Source organism: Drosophila busckii, chromosome X (assembly GCF_011750605.1).
Source record: "Drosophila busckii strain San Diego stock center, stock number 13000-0081.31 chromosome X, ASM1175060v1, whole genome shotgun sequence".
NCBI classification, from domain to species: Eukaryota; Metazoa; Arthropoda; class Insecta; order Diptera; family Drosophilidae; genus Drosophila; species Drosophila busckii.
In genome coordinates, this window is record NC_046608.1 from 22357363 (window position 1) to 22376634 (window position 19272).

At 33.9% G+C, this 19272-nt stretch overlaps 1 protein-coding gene across 1 annotated transcript in view; it reads left to right on the forward strand.

Moving 5' to 3' along the window:
* Positions 1–19017, forward strand: part of LOC108605166 — a 51238-nt gene extending 32221 nt beyond the window's left edge. The window contains exons 7-9 of the mRNA XM_017994751.2: positions 11520–11739; positions 11920–12305; positions 18455–19017. Of these exons, the coding sequence (XP_017850240.2) occupies positions 11520–11739; positions 11920–12305; positions 18455–18797 (949 nt within the window). The 3' untranslated portion in view covers positions 18798–19017. The remainder of the gene's footprint in view (positions 1–11519; positions 11740–11919; positions 12306–18454) is intronic.
* The last annotated feature ends 255 nt before the right edge of the window (positions 19018–19272 follow it).

The following is a 19272-nucleotide window of genomic DNA, read 5'->3' on the forward strand; positions in this document are numbered from 1 at the left end:
CATCAGCAGCTGTAACTTTGTTAATTTGCCTACTAAAAATGCAAAATTAATAAAAGCAACATTTCTTGAATAAAATTAAAGTTATTATATTATTTTTGTACAATAATTAAGCTGCCAAATAAATATAAAAATTGTGCACACAAATTTTGCTATAAAATTCAGCAGCTCGTTGAATTAATTAATTTTTAGCAATGAAATTTGTAAATTTTAAATAAAAATAATACTTAAAAAATTATTCTACGCGTAATTTGAATACAGATTGTTAAAAAAAATTAATGCTTTCAAAAAATGTTTAATTCAATATGAATTAAATTCAAAAATGATTTGAATTCGAACATATACAAATTTTATAAGCACTGCAACATTATTTTAATTGCATTTAAATTTTAGTACTAGCATTTAAAACTTAACTTGACTGTTTGCTTAACAAGCTTAAGGCTTCAAATTATTATTAAATTGCAATTGCAGTAACAATGAAATGGAAGTTAAAGCTTCGATTTGAGTCTAAGCCAACAAAGTCAGCGATGTCACTGATAACGAACTTACTTTTGCCATACGATGATGTTGTGGCTAAGAAAACAATCAGACAATTGCCACAGGACTTGCAACACTTGGGCAGAGACAGAGACAGAGAGAGAGAAAGAGAGAGAGCGACACATGCGAGCAGTTTATTTGTATTTGGCTTAAGCAAACTGCAAAAATCTAAAGAGAGTTTCGAAGCTAAAAAAAAAAAAAAAATTAAGAACAATGTAGTGTAAACTTTTTGCGCAGCATTTTAATTGCACGCAAAAACTTTTAACTAACTAACAAGCCAAGCAACTAGACTGAGAGACAGAGAGAGAGACAGAGTCTAAACAAAAGCGACTTGGGCCAAATCTAATTTTCAAACATTTACGTTTTCATTTTACTTGTTAACAATATACTAAAAACTATGCACTGCTTGCCGCAAATCTTAGGCCAGAAGAGACAGAACTTGCAGCTAAAGTTCGGTGGCAAGTTCGTTTGTGCCAGACAGTTTTGTTGCATAAACATGAGGCACAGACAGCAGGAGAGAGAGAGAGACATAAACGGTTAGGGCTGCCAAATTGAAATTGAGTCGTGTGTTGCATGAATTTTTAGGCACAATGCTGCCGCTAATTGCATTCATAATTTTGAGCAGCAGCAGCAAAAAAAACTAAGAAAATTCATTGCAGCTTAAGCTGATTGCATATTTAATGGCTAATGGCGCTAAGCTGCAGGCCACAAACAAAAGCCGCAGTGTTAACCACATGCGAGTGAGGCGCGTAGCTTGAGCTTACATTTCATTAGCTGTGACCTCATCAAACAAGCAGCAGCAGCAACCACAGCTAAGCCAACAACAACAACTTATTAAACGTTCAACAAATAACGCTTGACATTTGCCACTTTTTTTTTTCTTTTGCACAAAGGCTTTAAAGTCTTTTGCAATTTGCCTGTGTGACCTGTGACCTGCGCGCTGCGGGCTCGCAACGCTTCGCTGCTTCAATAAAAAAAGTTTAGCGACATCAGCTGCGCTGCTTAGCCGCAGCTCAAGCCCCCAACATGCCACAACATGAGTTTTCCTTTATCAAATTACCTATTGTGTCTGCTTCGCGCCCCCAAGGCTCGCTCCCCACTCCCCCCACTCTCTCTGCTAATGATGCAAGCGTCTTGCTAAAACCAATTGCTGTCTTTACTACTTACGCATAAGTCGCGTCGCCCAAGTTGCTCACATATTTATTTTAATTTTTTACACAATTTTGTTTGTCTATATTTTATGAGTTTGTAATTTTTATAAGCTCGTTGGCAGAGTTTTGCACTTAAAATATTAAATAGCTAATTTCTTTATTAATAAATAAAAAAAAAACAAAGTACATAAATTCTAGGCACTTGAAAAAATTGTACTAATTATTTATATATTTAGCTATACAGCCAAATTTTTATTTTAAGATTTTTTAATTAATATAATTTTAAAAACAAAATACTTGGCACTTGAAAATTCGATTAAATAATTTTTAAACAATTGTACTTATTAATTGTATTTAACTATATAGCCAAATATTTGTTTTAAGATTTTTTTAATTGCATTTACTTCTAAAAAATTTGCTTATTATTTTATTTTATTTTGTTAAAATATTTTGTTATTTTTTCTCAACGCAAAGTCGCATAAGCTGCTCACATATTTATTTTAATTTTTGCACAATTTTGTTTATGAGTTTGTAATTTTTTTTTTAATAACAAATGCAAATTAACAAGCATAAACAAAATACATCAAATCTAGGCACTTGAAAATTCGCATAAATAATTTTTTTACAATTTTACTAATTCATTGTATTTAAAATTTTTGTTTTGCGCTTTTTTCTTTGCATTAATTTTGCGCATTATATTCTTTTATTTTAACTTACAAATTTAACTTAATTTTCAATTTGTCTACATTTTATGAGTTTGCAAAGTTTTGCACTTAAAAATGTAGAACAATTTTTTTGATAACAAATGCAAATTAACAAGCATTTTATGTCTAAGCATAAAAAAAAAGAATTTTTAATAAGTTGCGCCAATTAATTTATAAATTTTATGCGCTATAAATTCAAATTTGGGTATGTGGCAATTTTTTTTAAATTTAATTGCATATATTTCTTACATAAATATAAATTTTGCTTAAAATTTTATTAATTTTTGTTACTTTAATTAATTTCAAGCGATTTTTAATAAGCTAGAGCATTTAGCTGGCGACGTTTTGCAGCTTGCTTAACTTTTTTTTATAGCTGCTTTTTTTATTATTGTTGCAACACTTGGAAGTTAATAACGCTGAACAGCGGCTAGCCCCAGCTAAAGAGCGAGAGAGCGACCAAGAGCCGCTGCCTAAGCCTAAGCAGCTGTCAGTTTGCCAGTTAAGCGCGCAGCGCTGCACAGTGGGGCATATTAACGCTTTTGCTAACAAAAATATTAAACTGTTAACTAAAAGTGTAAACTTAACAGCGTTATGTAGGCATAACAGACTGTTAAGTTAGCTGTTAAAAAATGCATTTCGTACCACTGTGCCGCTGACTAGGCCAGACTAATATCGGCGACGTCGTCAGTTTTTAGCTTTAAAGTTGTGTGGCTCAAGTTTTTTGGGGGGAGGGGGAGGCAGCCGCATGCGGCATGCCACATGCCATACGCCTTAAAGTTTTCCAAGTTGCAGCCAGCAGAGCTCGTAAAGCATCCCAGCTGCTGCTTAAGCTTTGCCTCAAGTGCATAACTTTTCATTGTCATTTAGGCTTGTTGCGCTCAACGTTGCGTATACGCAACTTCAAGTGGCAAGCTTAAAGTAACCAAATTCAGTGCAATTTATTTAAACAAAGGTTGAGTCTACACTTGATTAGGCTTATAACAATTTTCAATACATAAATTTGTAGCTTAAAGCCAAAATTTTAAAGCCAATCCAAACTATGTGAGTGTGTGTTACACTTTTTGGGGCGTTTTCATGTTTTTCTTGCTGCAAATTGTTGATGAAGGCATTCATGTTGTTGTTGCTGTTGTTGTTGTTGTTGCAATGCTGATGAGTCTTGTTGCCTTCGTCGTCCATTCTCATCCCTAACTGTGGCAATGGGCAAACGTAATGATGATAATGATGATGACAATGTCGTTGATGTGAAATAAAGATAACGACAACGTTGACAATGACTATGACAACAAGCCCAACGACACTTTAACAGCACTTGCAGGTGCCCCCACTACACACACACACACACACACTAGCACACACACACACATAACTGTGTTTATTTGGTGTACATCAGCTGTGCATCAAGTTTATGCCTGGATTGTGGCTTAAAGTGCTTTCAAAATCATTTTCCCTGTGGCTTTAGTGTTTGTTGCTAAGCAAACAAACAATTGTTGCCCAGCAGGCAAAAAAATTAACAAAAAACAAATTTAATCTTACGCATTTTTCATCTAAATTCTTCTAAAATATGAAATTTGTGCATGTAAAAAATCATTTTTGCTTAAATTTAACATCTAAATAATTGCTTAGTAATAAAAACGTTCATTTTTATTAAATAAAACTGAATTCTTTATTTTTTTTTTTAATTATTGTTACTTTTGATTAATGAAAACAATTTTTGATTTAAATTCTTAGCACAAAATATGAAATTTGTGCATGTAAAAAATTATTTTTGTTTAAATTTTGCATTGAAATAATTGCTTAGTACCATTAATCTCAATTTTTATTAAATAATGTTAGCTGCAGCTGCATTTTTGAGCTTTTTTATTATAAAACAATAGCAAATAGCTCAAAATAAATTTAAATTCAAACACTCAATAAGTGCAAACGATAAATTTGAGTTTAATTTAATCGAAAAATGTAACAATCAAGTTGCAAATAATTCAAAATAAATTTACATTTAAGCACTCAATAAGTGTAATCGATATATTGTCTTTAATTTAATCGAAAAACGTAACAATCAAGTGACATTTTTTTATTATAAAACATTGACAAATAATTCAAAATAAATTTGAGTTCAAACTTTATTTCAAAACATGCAAACGATAAATTTGCCCATAATTTAATCGAAAAAAATTAACTATCAAATGGCATTGGCATTATTATTATTATAAAAAAAAAAAAAATAAAACAAAATAAATTTAAATTCAAACTTAATTTAAAAAATAAGCAATAAGTGATAAGCAACGATAAATTTGCCTTTAGGTGGCAGCAGCTTTGAGCTATCGATGATCGATTATTAGTAATATTTATAACATTTGCATACATTGCGCTTTTTGCTAAGGCAATAAAAGTTATCGTTATCGATAAGTATTGCTTAAGTTAGCGCATGCCATAGTCGCCTTTATGCCAAGACAAATTAAACTCTTGTTACATTCTGAGCCTCGACCCAAAGCTAAACACTAAGCACTAGACCTTGTTTTCTTTTTCTCTCTTTTGTTTTGTTGTTACTTTCTAGTGTTGCACAATGTCTGTGTGTGTGTGTGTGTGTGTAGTTACTGTTTTTAGTTGTCTAGTTTTATTAGTCGTTCGTGTAATCACTACCGCAGCTCAAACTACCAACTGCAGGCTGCCATTCAATGCCAGCCCAGCCACCCACAAATTGTTGTTGTTATTGCCTAACTGGTGTTGATAATAACGATGATCATAGCTCGACAACATAGCCCCAAAGTCAGCAGCGACTAGCCATAATTTTTAGCCAGCCAGCGCCCACCCAGCGCCCACCCACTCTGAGGTGGCAGCAATTTTTGCACTTTGTTTTGCTTTTTATTTTGCAGCTCTCTCTTGTTGCTTTTGCAATTTTCTTTATGAGTGTAGCATGCCGCACACTTTGCGTGGAGAGCTTTATTGAAAAGCAGACTTTTGCTAGTAGTTATGCGAGGGAGAGAGAGAGAAAGAGAGAGAGGGAGAGAGAGCGAGTGCGACAGCTATAGCGACTTGCTAGTTTTTTTTTTTGCTTGCTGCTGCCTCAAGTCAGAGGCAGCTCGTTAGGCACGGTCATGGCACACACACACACACACACGCGCGTATACGCACACACACGCACAATATGCTGCACATGCAAATGAAGTTAGTTTTTGGTGCAAGGCATAATAAAAACAAAAGCTCATTGCTATGAAAAATTTTCTCTCTCTCTCTCTGTCGCCCGCTCGCTCTGTTCGATGCCCAACGACAACAACAACAATAATGAAGCTGTAGATTTTTAGCTTTTAAAAGCACATTAAAAGAAATTGCCGCATGCGGTCATTGCACACATATTTTTATTTTTTTTTTTATATAGCGCACACGGCTCAGGCTCAGCCTCAGCCTCAGCCTCAGCGGCTCAGTAAGCTGTTAACGGCCGAAACAAATTAAAGAAAAATATACACGTATGTGTGCTTGAGTGTGTGTGTGTGTGTGTCTGAGCTTAAGCTGCCTGGCTTCGTATTAAAATTAATGCGCTTAATCGTGGCCATAACTGTCTGTCTACGTCATTTGCTTTATATTTGAGAAAATTAAATTAGAAAATCTTATTTGCTGTGCAAACTGCTTGCTTAATAAATTTATATAAAAAAAAATTAATAAATAAATTAAATTTAAATTTAAAATAAAAAAATTTAAATTAAATTAAATAAATTAATTTAAATTATAAAATGCTTTTTTTTAAATTTAATTAAAATTATGATAAAAGCATGCAAAATATAAAAAATACATAAATAATTAAACGCAAATATAAAATAAATATAATTAAATAAATAAATGAATATTTAAAAAAATTAATAAATAAAATTAAATATAATATAATATTTTTATTGTTGTCGAGCGTGGGTAAGTTTTTTTTAAAATTATGTTTAATTTCAGTCACGAAAATAAATTTATTATAAAAAAATTTTATAAAAAAAAACGTTTAAATATTTAAATTTTTATGCATATAACTCTATACAAACATACTTAAAATTTAATTAAACTTTTTATTGTTGTCGTCGGCGCTTTGCTTATTTAATTAATTTATATAAATTTTTCAATTAATTTTATTTTATTTTATCATGAAATAAATTTCAAAATCAAAAATTTTATCTTTATTATGTTAAAATATTGTAAAGGTATTCTCAATTTAAAAAAAATTTTAACTCAGAGCTAAGCTTTAATATAAATTGCTTATATATATTTTTAGTTTAATTTGAAACAATCAATGAATATGAATACAACTTAACTTTAAGCAATTAAAATTTACTTGCACTATTTTATGCTTTTTGCCAAATAATAACGAAACTTAATATTTATCTAGCTATATCATATATATAGTTGCGATGTTGCCACAGGGCACAGCTGAAGTTTTGAATTTTTTATAATTCACTATTTTTGCTTGCTGTTGTTTTTTTTGTCTTTTTGCACTGGACGTTATTCATTTATATATAGGGCATGTGTATTATATACAGCACATGGCAACTGGTGTGTGTGTGTGTGTGTGTGTGTGTGTGTGTGTGTCTGGGTGTGTGCGGCTGCTCTCAATGCTAACAATTTCTAATCGTTGAGATTACATGTGTTTTTTCCTTTTTAAATGCAAATTGAACTTGTTAGCAGCCGCAACAGAGAGCAGAGGCCAAAGCACACATACACACACACACACATACATATAAAACATGTGCATATAAAGCGTGCAAAAAGAATTTAAGACGTAAGAAATGTAGACGAGCGAGAGTTTTGCAGCAAACAGAACTTTTGCAATTTGCAATAAAAACCAATGAACACGAACAGACAGCGAGACAGCGAGACGGACGGACAGCTATACGTGAAGAAACGGACAAACGTTAACTATCAATAGTGTGTGGGGGCGTTTGGCCTGTTGACATTTTGTGCGCTGCAAACGTTGCGTATGAGCAATGTCATAAACAATGAAAGCGCCGCACTGAGCTTTTCGCAAATCGTAACATAACTTGCTATTTAAATAAAGTGCATATAAATCAATAATCAACCAAAAAAAACACAAAGACAAGTTACTATTTTTTTTTATTGTATTTATTGACGAGATGTTCTAAAAAGCTGCGCTGCGTTTTATTAAATAATTTTTGAGCAATAATCTAATTTTGGTTATGAAGCGAAAAAGTCATAAACAAATGCAAGACTGCATAATTATTTTAATTTTATTTAATGCCGAAATGTTTATAGTGCAAACTTGCTACCAATGTATTTTTTTATAAACTCATTGCCAATTCTAAAAAGCTGCGCAGCTTTTATTTAATAATTTTTGTATATAAGCAAGCAATAAACTAATTTTGATTATGAAGCGAAAAAGTCAAAAACAAAACACAAGACACTATAATTATTTTATTTTATTTAATGTTGACATAATCCAGACTTACTACTTAGCATTTTAAAGTTATACATTTAACTTAGAACATTTTCAAAAAGCTTAAAATTTAGCATATTCTAGTAATAAATGTATTTGTTATTTTTTTCGATTTTTACATAAGCTTGAAAGAAAATTTAATTTCTAAGCGAGCGAATTGTGAGATCAAAATATCAAAAATTACATGCAAACTAGTTAGCCTGGCTAGATTAAATAGCTAACTAGCTTATTTTTACATTGATTGTGACTTCAACAATCTGGCAACACTGTGGCGCACAGACGCTTAATTAATAAGCTGCTATTTATAAATAAAAATAAAGCGCTAAGCATGACGAACTAAAATTTCAGCTACATATGTTAACAATGCTATAAAAACATTGTCCAATACTGTTAATTAACATAGCATGAATTGCAATTTAAGGCATAACAGCGATCAGATACAGTAGCGCCATATTAGCTTATTATAAGCTAGTTCTAGCTTTTTTTTGAAAGTGAAATAGCTTAAAGAATTTGCAAATAGCTTGAAAACTAACTTATTTTAATTTTTTTAGCCGTTTTGGGGTTTTATACCCCAGATTTGAGGTTTTTTCTAATTGGTGTGGGGTGAAAATCTAAGGGAAAAAAGCGAATTCAGCTTTATTTCAAATTTTTCAGCGTTTTTTAATTATTTCGATATTTTTACGATTTTTTAAATTAAATTAAAATTACAAATTATGTACAGTGGCTGCAACGCATAATCGGACAAGCGCATGTGGCAATTTTTCAAGCAACAACAGCAGAATTTCTCGCTGTGTAGTTGCTGCTGCCGAGTCCGAGGTTAAGTTAGCTAGGCGCTTGACACTTGAAACGCGACAAGGCCAAAAGGAAATACATCAAACATACACGTGTGCGTGTGCGTGTGCATGTGTGTGCATGTCTGTGCATGTCATGTTTTGTCAGTTATTTTTGAGCACACTTTTGCTGCTTTGGCTTGGCCGTATGCGTTAATTGCTGCTGACATTTTGTGGTGCAAGCAGCCACCACCCACTCACCCACTCATAAGCGTCCCTTTGGCAATGGGCAAGAGCCCAACAGTGTGTTGACTGTGGCTTGCTGCAGCGTCTTTTGGCCTTGGCTACAAGTGCAGCAGCAGCAGCAGCAGCAGCAGCAGCAGCAGCTTCTGTTTGTCGTTATAGCCTCGGCTCAGTTTTCAGTTTTGCCAGCTCTCATGCGCTTTTCCTCTCGTCCAGCTGTTTGTCTAACAATTGAAATGTCATGCAATAAATCTACCCCACACACACACACATACACACACACATGCGTTTATTGTCGACACTATGCGTATGTGTGTGTGCGTCTGTTTGTCTTTTTTCTGAGCCCGTGCTTTTCAACAACTTTTCACATTTCCACATTTTTGCATGAACTTTTTGACGATGTCAGATAGTTTGTATGCCCCCCTCACACACTCTCCCTCTCCCTCTCTCTCACACACTCTTTCTGTGTTACTATGCATGTGCTTTCGCTGTGTGTGTGTGTGTGTGTGGCTGCTTCAGTATGTCAGCCCATAGACTAAAGTGCGTCAGCAACGCATTCATTATTTCTACTTTGCGTTTTTTTTTTTGTTTTTGTTCTACTCTTTTCATAATTTTTACAATTTTTATTTTTTATTTTCATTGTTTTCATTTTCGTTGCTGTGTGTGTGTGTGTGTGAGTAGCTCAAAACTTTGACTTTAGGGCGTAATTTCATTGCGAAATATTTGCGCAGTTTGTTTGTTCAAAGTGGCAGGCACTGCATAAGAGAGAGAGAGAGAGCGAGCGACACAAATGCTTAATAAATATACATGCAATTTTTTTTTTGTCTTACATCTTTTTTATGCATTTACGTAAATATTTTTTATTTTACAACTCACAACTCGTAATTTTATTTTCTTCTTTTTTTATGTTTTTGTTTTTCTTTGCTCGAAAACTATTTGTGCTGTGTCTTTCACACACACACATATGCACAGCTCACATATTTGTGCTAACGCTTTACCAACTGTTTAGCTTTGTTGCGTTACCAGTTGCCAGCGTCAAGCCTACAACATTAAAATTCATATAAATAAATGGCTATAAGCTCAAACATATAGCATAAGTAAAATAATAATAAAGAGTAAAATAATAATAAAGTAAATAGTTAATTATAAAATAAAAAATATTTTTCATACAACATTTTGTGCTACAAAATTTAAACGTAATTTTTCTTATAAATTTTTTATATATATCAATATGTAAATCAAACAATATTCAGCTTGTATATTATAACTTTTTTTTATAATTTTTCAAATTATTTAAATTCTAATTGCTGCATTGAAATTATTTTTATGGCATGCTAAATAAATCAAATAATTATGTACTAATTAATTGTTAATAAACAGCACTTTTTTAAATTATTTTTTTTTCTTCAACGAAAATTAATTATTTATTTATTATAATGCATAATTTTGTTGCTGCCTGCTTTGCATTAATGCTACAAAGCATACAAATGTATTAAATAATTGCATTAAAATTTGTTTTACAACATTAATTATGCAATTTGTAATTAAATTATGCTTGCTGAAATATTTCAAAATTTTTGTTATGACAAAATGAGAATAATACTACTAATAGCTAAATACTAATTAGCAGTGAACAAAGTTGCCAATCTGGCTATTTTTTTGAAAAGTTGAATGCAGTATGAATTCTGAACTAGCGGCTAGCGGGAATTCTGGCTAGTTAACGTAAAAAGCTATTTAAAGTGACGTTTTCAAAATTTATGAATTAAAAAATTGTGAAAAAAAGAAAAGGTCGCTGGCTTCAAAAATTTGAATTTGCTCAGGTTAAAAGTTTAAACTTCCGCATATTTTCCTCAGTCACTTTAATTTTTATTGTAGCTAAATTGCTAAATTGCGCGCATTAATTTTTTATTGCTATATTAATTTGTTTAATTGCTTAATTGATTGCTTAATTGTAGATTTGCTTAAGCTTTTCATGCCGAGCTCAGCGCTCAGAGCAGAGAAAGAGAAAAAGTAAGTTACGCTAACAAGCGTTATACTACTATATAGTACATATGTTATGTGTGTATTTTTATGCATTTATTGCCTTGCAGGCTTTGCTGGCAATGCCTTGTGCATAGTTTTTTAACTCAAACGTTGTGTAGCAGTTGTAAAATTTTTCTTCTAATTGGCAAAAAACAAAAAAAATATATAAAATAGTTGTAGAATATATAGACACAAAAGACTGTAGTGTGTGTGTGTGTGTGTGTGTGTGGCAGGGCAGGTGCGTTGGTTAGTTTTCGAATTAGGAAAGTTACTTTGCCTGCGCATTGTACTAAAATTTTGAGCTCACTCTCTCTCTCTCTCTCGCTCTCGCTCTCTCGCTGTGTGTCTTTGTGCTTGTTCATCAAGTGTGCTGCTTGCTTTTAATTTCCATGCATATATTTTTCTCTATTGTTAGACTGCTTATGCATATGTATATAAATATTTATTATATATGTTAGTTAACTGCTTTGCCTGCAGTCAACGCTTTGCTTTGTGCGTTTTACATTTTAAACAAAATGCAGCTTTAACTTTCATTTGAACCTTTGACCTTATTATAGTTCCTGTTCACTGTTCGATTTAATTGTTTGCCCTTATTTAATTTTGTTTGTTTTCTTGTTCTTTTTGCGTTTATCGTTAACATTAACGTCCTTTTTTTTCGATTTTGCTTGGGCAGCAACTATCAACAAATACAGCATCTGGGCTATGCCGGTCACGAAATTGGCACAGAGAGCATCTCACAGCAGCTGGGACTGCAGGATAAGGGCTACGAGGAGTGGGTGGGCGAAATGATTGGCATGCGTGAAATTCTCCGTCATTTTGCCAATGTGTCCGCCAACGATGTGGTTGGCATGCGTGCCCCATTCCTCAAACCAGGACGTAATACACAATACAAGGTAAGTGGACAGCTCCAGCTCCAGCTCCAGCTCCACTCGCACTCGCTGCGTCTGACATGAGCGCAGAAAACAAAGGAAATCCAATTATCAACCCACACACACACACACACACACACACACGAGCGCAGACACGTGGCTAATTTAAACTAAATATGTTTATATATATATTTGTATGCTTAGGTGCTGGAAGACTTTGGCTACATCTACGATAGCTCCATTACCGTTCCACCCGTAGACGTGCCCGTTTGGCCCTATACGCTCGACTTTAAGATCTCGCACGAATGCAAGAGCGGCACCTGCCCCTCACGCACCTTCCCCGGCGTCTGGGAGGTGCCATTGAATACGCACTATGTTGATGGCTTCGAGGGCGGCCACTGCCCCTACATGGATCAGTGTGTCCTACACAATCTCGATGAGAAGGAGGTCTTCGAATGGCTCCAAGAGGATTTCTCACGCTACTACGGACAGAACAAGGCGCCCTACATGATGCCCTTCCACACCAACTGGTTCCAGACCAAGCCCTTGGAGAATGGACTGCATAAATTCATTGACTGGGCTCTCGAATTGTAAGTAGAACAAAATGTTGATTTACTTTATTTATTTTAATTTTAGGCATGCAGTTTCTTAGTATACAGGGTAATATATAGGGTGCTTTAAATTTTATCAGTTGATAGTTTGCTCAAAAAAAATCTGAAAAGGCAACAAGTTTCCAAAGCTTAAAAGCAATCTTAAATTAGTTACTTAATATTCATATTCGAATTCGAATTTCGCATCAGCTTTACTTAGTATTCAATCTGTTTGGCTTATTGGATTTTTCCTAATTCTTACAACAAGTATTGAGTAATTTACTATATTTTATACATTTTTCATATTCGAATTCGAATTTCGAAATAGCAGCTTAGTATTCAACTTTATTGGGTATTGCATTTCTTACAACAAGTAATGAACAATTTATTATATTTTATACATTTTTCATATTCGAATTCGAATTTCGAAACAGCAGCAGTATTCGACTTTATTGGGTATTGCATTTTTCCTAATTCTTACAACAAGTAATGAACAATTTATTGTATTTTTAATATTCGAATTCGAGTTCGAATTTCGAAACAGCAGCTTAGTAATCAACTTGATTGGATATTTGAATTTTTCCTAATTCTTACAACAAGTAATGAGTAATTTATTATATTTTTCATATTCGAATTCGAATTTCGAAACAACAGCAGTATTCGACTTGATTGGGTATTGCATTTTTCCTAATTCTTACAACAACTAATGAGTATTTTTCATATTCGAATTCGAAATAACTTTTGTTAATATCCAAGCTAATTGGATTTTTGCTCGTTTACTAATTCCTACAACCAACTGCTCTGATTAATTTTAAATTTATTTCAAAATTAAATTATTTATAATTTATAATGCTAACTCTACAGTATTTAGTGCATAAACAAATGCTGCTGCCACAATTTTGTTAAGCTCAGCTTCGAAAAGTACTTGGAAATTGCAAACAAAGTGTGAGGCACTTGAACAAATTTCCAACAGCATACTGGAGATATAGTCTACGTATATTTAAGAAAGTGTTTTCATATGATTTACAACAAAGTTTGAGTTGTGTTTTTTTTTTGTTGGTTTTATGTGTGTGACAACGTTAGAAGAAAATTTGTTGACTTTGTATTTATAGACAATTTTGTAGCTCAATTTTGTTAGCTCCATGCATAGATTGATAGCTTGAGAGCGAGATGGCGAGATTGAGAGGAAGAGTTGACCTTTTGTTGTTGGTGTTTGCTTAATTGAAAGCCAAAACTCGGCCAGAGCAGTCGGCCGGCCGGCACACACACACACACATGTATACAGCTGGCGTTTCCTGCAGTTCGCTTCCGATTTGCCGCTGGCAAGTTTTATATTCAATTAAAAGAAAGCAAAAACAAAAACGAGCAACAGACAAAAATAAAAAAGAGATGAGCTGAGGCTGAGGCTGAGAAGAGTGTAGTGAAGAGCGAGAGATTTTAACAAAAATGAAAAAGCGCAAAAAAGTAGGCAACGAAAAATTGGCAATTGCTATAAAAATTGCTTGAACAAGCGGCCAGGCCAAACGGCCGACCAGGGCAGGCATATGTTGCATGCTCTAATGGAAAGGGGAGTGGTGGGGGGGCATACATGTTGGAGAGAGGCCTGAATTCCAACTGTGGCGCTAGTCAGTCAACCATATGCACAAACTCTCGCCGAATCTCAGGCCAACAACAATGAGGCGACGGCTGTGGTCAGCGTTTAACAACAATAACAACAAAAGCAAGAAGAAGCAGCAGCAAAAAAAAGCAGCGCACGTTTTAATGAGAAAAGTTTAATTTTGTTAAAGTTTCGTTTTTGGATATATACATATATATAAAATATAGCTGCTCAGCAGCAGAGCAAGACAACTAAAAAGCGCTGTACATATAAAAATGCTAGACAGAGATAGCAATTTTGTGAGAGAGAGAGCGCTACACATACTTGCGTTGTAATGAAGTTATGCTGATGATAGCTGCGCATTTTGTCAGCAAGGGGTTAATAGACTGCGCAGGGGGTTAACATATGCCATACATATAGCAAAAGCATTTAGCGCTTGCCAAGCGGTCAACGCTGCGTATACTCATTTAATTTTTGCCGCACCCCTCAGCGCTCTCTCATCCCGAACAGTCAAGCATCGCTGCATTATTTTGTATGTAATTTTTAATGAAATCAAAATACTCGTTCGCCTGCATATATAGTATATAATTTTTCCCAACTTAATTGAGCTACGCAAATACGCAACACACACACACACGTATGCCATTTAATGTGTGTGTGTCATCGGAGACATGATACGCCGCAGCTTCTGCCACAACAGGCTCGCGGCTATTGAATGGCTCTCCACTGGCACTTTGTCTCTTGTAATAGTATTATTATTACAATATATATATATATATATGTATACGTTTGTATATGTAAAGTATTTAATACAAATTGCTTTGACTGCACAAAACTTAGTTAGATTTTAGTTTAAATCGATATGCAGACTCTGCAGGCTTCAATGAAACTTAACAATTTTATATAAAATTGTTTAAGCGTTCAGAATTAAACATTTAATTTGCGCAATTACTAGTTGTGGTTTAAATAAGTTCACACAAGTTTGCTTGTGTTTTTACAAGTATTTTATAAATTTATTAAATTATTATAATTAATTTTTCTATAAAAAAAAATATATATATGAGTTCTGCTGCCAGAAAAAAAATGTATTGACAGCTACTGTTTGTAAAGAATAAACTAAAGTTATCAATAGACTAACAGTTAGCAACCTATGCTACCAATCAACATTCTTTAAATAAGCACATTTTATTTAATTATGCAAACACAATAGTAGCCCCAGCTTAGCCTAAAGGGAGTTTACTGCAGTTAAAACTAAAGCAAGCCACATCATACGATAGATGACGCTCCGCTCTCTAAGCAGTAGAGCAGCGACGCTACCGCTCAGTCGATCGACGAAAGCAGCGCTGCTTACAAGCTTAGCCCAGCCATTGACTATCGCTCTCTGAGCAAGTATTGCGCTCTTACTTACACATCCTACGGTAAATGCTCTCCAAGCAACGGCGGCGCTGCAGCAGCAAAAGGCGGTCTCTCCATAGCAAGCATTTGCACAAGCATTGACGCTCTCTGAGTGGGGCTTGCGCTCTCTTTCAGCTTCAGTTCTTGCGCTAAGATCAATGTGTGTATGTGTGTGAGGCTGGCAGGTTCTAAGTCACGTAGGCCACGCACTTCAGTTGTGCATGAACTTTTGCTAATTAAACAAGCAGTGAGCAGTACAGTTGTCAGCAAATTAATTATAAAAAATTACAAATAATGTCAATAAGCTGCCAATGGAGCTAAATACTAAAAGAATTCTTACTTATTTTATTTAATTAATACTATTAGACAAGTGGGTCAAAACTATGCAACAATTGCGTAATTCTTTAAATAAATATTAAATTTTAAACTATTCAATTGCAATATTCAATACAAATTGCCCCAATGTGCAAATGGCCTCAGTGCTGTGAACCTAACTGTGCTTTTAAATCAGCCGATGTTTTGATTTTGCTATGCAGCATGCTTTGAATGGAAAGTTTTTAGCAGCAGTCAAAGTAAAACACATGCACATGCTACGGTAAATGCTCTCTAAGCAACGGCGGCGTTGCTCTCTCGTTTAGTCGTAGCAGCGCAGTCGATCGACTGCATACAAACGAAAGCAGCGCTGCTCTCTCGCTCTCTCGCTCTGAATGAGGCTTGCGCTCTCTCCTTCAGTTCTTGTACTCTGTTCAATGTGTGGGGGGCTACAGTCAGACCAGTTTGTGCTTGAACTCGAGGCGAGTGAACAAGTTGCCAGTGTAATAATAATACTTGTATTTATATTCATATGTATATTTTAAACTCTAATATATAAAATAATAATAATTAAAATGCTTTCAAAGCTATTTGAATTTGAGAATAGAATTAATAGGCAATTTAAATAAATAGTTTCAATTAATTTTGTTAATTTAAATGCTTTCTCGAATTAGATATTTTTTAATTACGATTTCTTTGATATTAATTTTGAGCTATCAATTATTTTAATTTGAATTTATATGCTTAGTTTTTATACGAATTTATCGAAATGCAATTCTTGCATATATATATATTATATATATATATAAAATAAAAAAAAGTTATTTAAAAAATCAAACGAATTTAATACATAAAATAAATGTACGCTCTGCGCTCTGCTTAGAGTCTGCTAAGCCCCACAATATTTATAGCTTAAATTAAAATGAAAATCAATCAGTTTGCAAAAAAATTATCAATAAAAGCTGAGAATGCGTTTTACACATCGAATTTAAAGCGAAAAGGGAAATGTCGGCTAACAAGCTCAACTATGCTCAAAAGTTTTCGAAGCATTTGTTAAAACATATTTTGGGCGAAACTTGTGCAAAAGTTAACTAAATAATACAACTTGAAGCTAACCTCAAAAACAGGCGGCGGCGTCGGCGGCAGCAGCATCTTCAAGTTGAAAACAAAAATAGCAGCGAGCAGACAAAGGGAATCAAATAATTCGCTGTCAAAGTTAAAGCAGAGAGAGAACGATGCGATGCGATGCGATGCGTATTTGAAGTGAATTAAAATGACTACAGTAATTATTTTGCAAAACAAACGAAGTAGCAGACAATTCAAGCTGACAGGTGGCAGTTGCAGTTGCAGCTGAGCGAATGGGAGAGTGAGAGAGTGAGCGAAATGATGAAACCGCTTGCGGTAACTCGCTCAATATCTCATCTGCATTGCAACTCAGAATGAAAAGTTTTGTCATGTGTGTGTGTGTGTGCTGCAGAGTGTGGCAAGGCTATTATGATCGGACATATATATAATATGCATATGCGTGTGTGCGTGTGTGTAAAAGTTGTGGCTTATGTATATAGAAGATTTCAAACAGCATAAAGCTTAACAGCAGCAGCGTCGGCAGTAGCAGCAGCTGCAAAACTATTTCTCGCACAATTGTGCGAAGTTTTTAATTAGTGTGAATGACTTTCAACATTGAGCTGGTGTCGACGCCCAAGCACAAAACGCTCAACATTGAAAACGCTACACGTTCGCTCAGCAAAGAGTGAGCGAAACAGAGAGAGAGAGAGAGCGAACCATCAACTGCTTGCGTGCCAGAATGATGCACGTTAAGGACTTTGCACTGACAGCAGCAGCAGCAGCAGCGTTAGTCTGCGCAAGCGAGATAGCTATAGAGCGAGAAAGAATGCCGTAAAGTTTTCTTTTGCCAGCCAAGTTGCTTTCGCTTTGTTTTGTTATTGTTATTGCTGTTGTTGTTGTTGTTAATTCCGTTTGTCAGTCAGACACCTGTGAGCGAACATTTCATACGAATGGGAAACTGTGCATATGTGAAAGATATTTTTGCATTTCTTTTAACTTGCTTCTTATTATTGCTGCTCTTTAGCAGTTGTTCGCTTAAGCTACAGCCAGTCAATTTATCAATAATTGCATTTACATTGAATCTTTACATTAAAGCAAAGTATATAGTTAAATATATTAAAAAATATGTCTACATACCCTTTAGAAAACTCAAAATTCAAATGTGTATAAATTTGAAATTATTTGCACATACCCTGAAAATATAAAAATATTTTAATTCGTTTTATTTTTAAGCAATCTTAAAATCTAAATTAGATATAGTTTGAAAATATAAACAAAACATACAAAAAAAATAATTAAAAATAGTAAATTATATCAATAATAATTTAAATAAAATTAGAATATAATTTGTTATAGACAAAACATATAGAAAATAAAATTAAAAATATATAATAAAATCAATAATAGTTCAAATTGAAAGCACATAAGCAACAACAAAAATATTAAATTTAATTAAAAAATTAAAGACCAACAAAAATTTAATTTATTGTAATATATTTATGAATATTTTTGACTAATATCAAATCACAATACATGAAAATTAATTATGCAATAATTATGAAAATTAATTCTGCAATAATTATGAAAATAATAATAATTATGCAAATTAATTATGCAATAATTATGAAAATTAATTATAAAAATTTCATATGCATACGCAAAAATCCAACTCAATATAATAATCAAATATAATTGCTTCTTAACCCACAAGCAGTGCATAATTTTTAATTAATTTTTAATTAATTTTTATTTATTTTTTATTTATTTTTGCTTCTTGCAGACCCGACGTCTATGTGCTGACCGTAACACAGATGTTGCAATATATGACCGACCCCAAGGAGCTGCGCGATGTCAACCAGATCGAGGCATGGAAATGCGATAAGAACATTGCTGTGGCACCAAAGCCTTGCAACATTTGGCAAACATGTGCGCTGCCCTTCAAGATACCCGAACAGAACATAACCGACACACGCTATATGGAAACATGTCGCGAGTGCCCCAATGTCTATCCCTGGCTGGGCGATGCCGGCGGCACAGGAGTTCAGGGACGCGACAGTTATATTTTCGGACCCGATGGAGACCAAACTCAAGAGGAAGAAACTGATGGCGCCAAGCGAAAGTAACAAACATAAACCGATAGAGAGATAGAGAGAGAGAGAGAAAGATATTTTTTCCAAAATTTGCATTTCTTTTCATTTTTTGCCTCTCAATTTTGTTCAACTTTGTGTGCCGCTTTTTTTTACATAGTTTGTAAGCGAAATTATGTCCAACTGTTCTTAGCCTTAAGCCTCTACAAATATGTACGAATAAATCAACAAATTTTATAAAAAAAAAAAAAAAAAACAAGTTAGCGCACTTTCAGCTAATTGCATTTTCTATGAGCTTGTATAGCCCCAACTATGTGCATTTAAAACCCAAAATTAGACGCGACGGCACCGCAGCCAAGCGCGCCCAAAGGTCGCCCTGTAACACACTGAAAAAAAAAAAAGAAATATAGTAAAGTGAACTAACGAAAAAAAATTAGAAAAAATTGCGCGAAACTTTTACAATTTCAAAACAGGGCAAAAACACGTGCAAAGCGTCAAAGAGAACATGCAC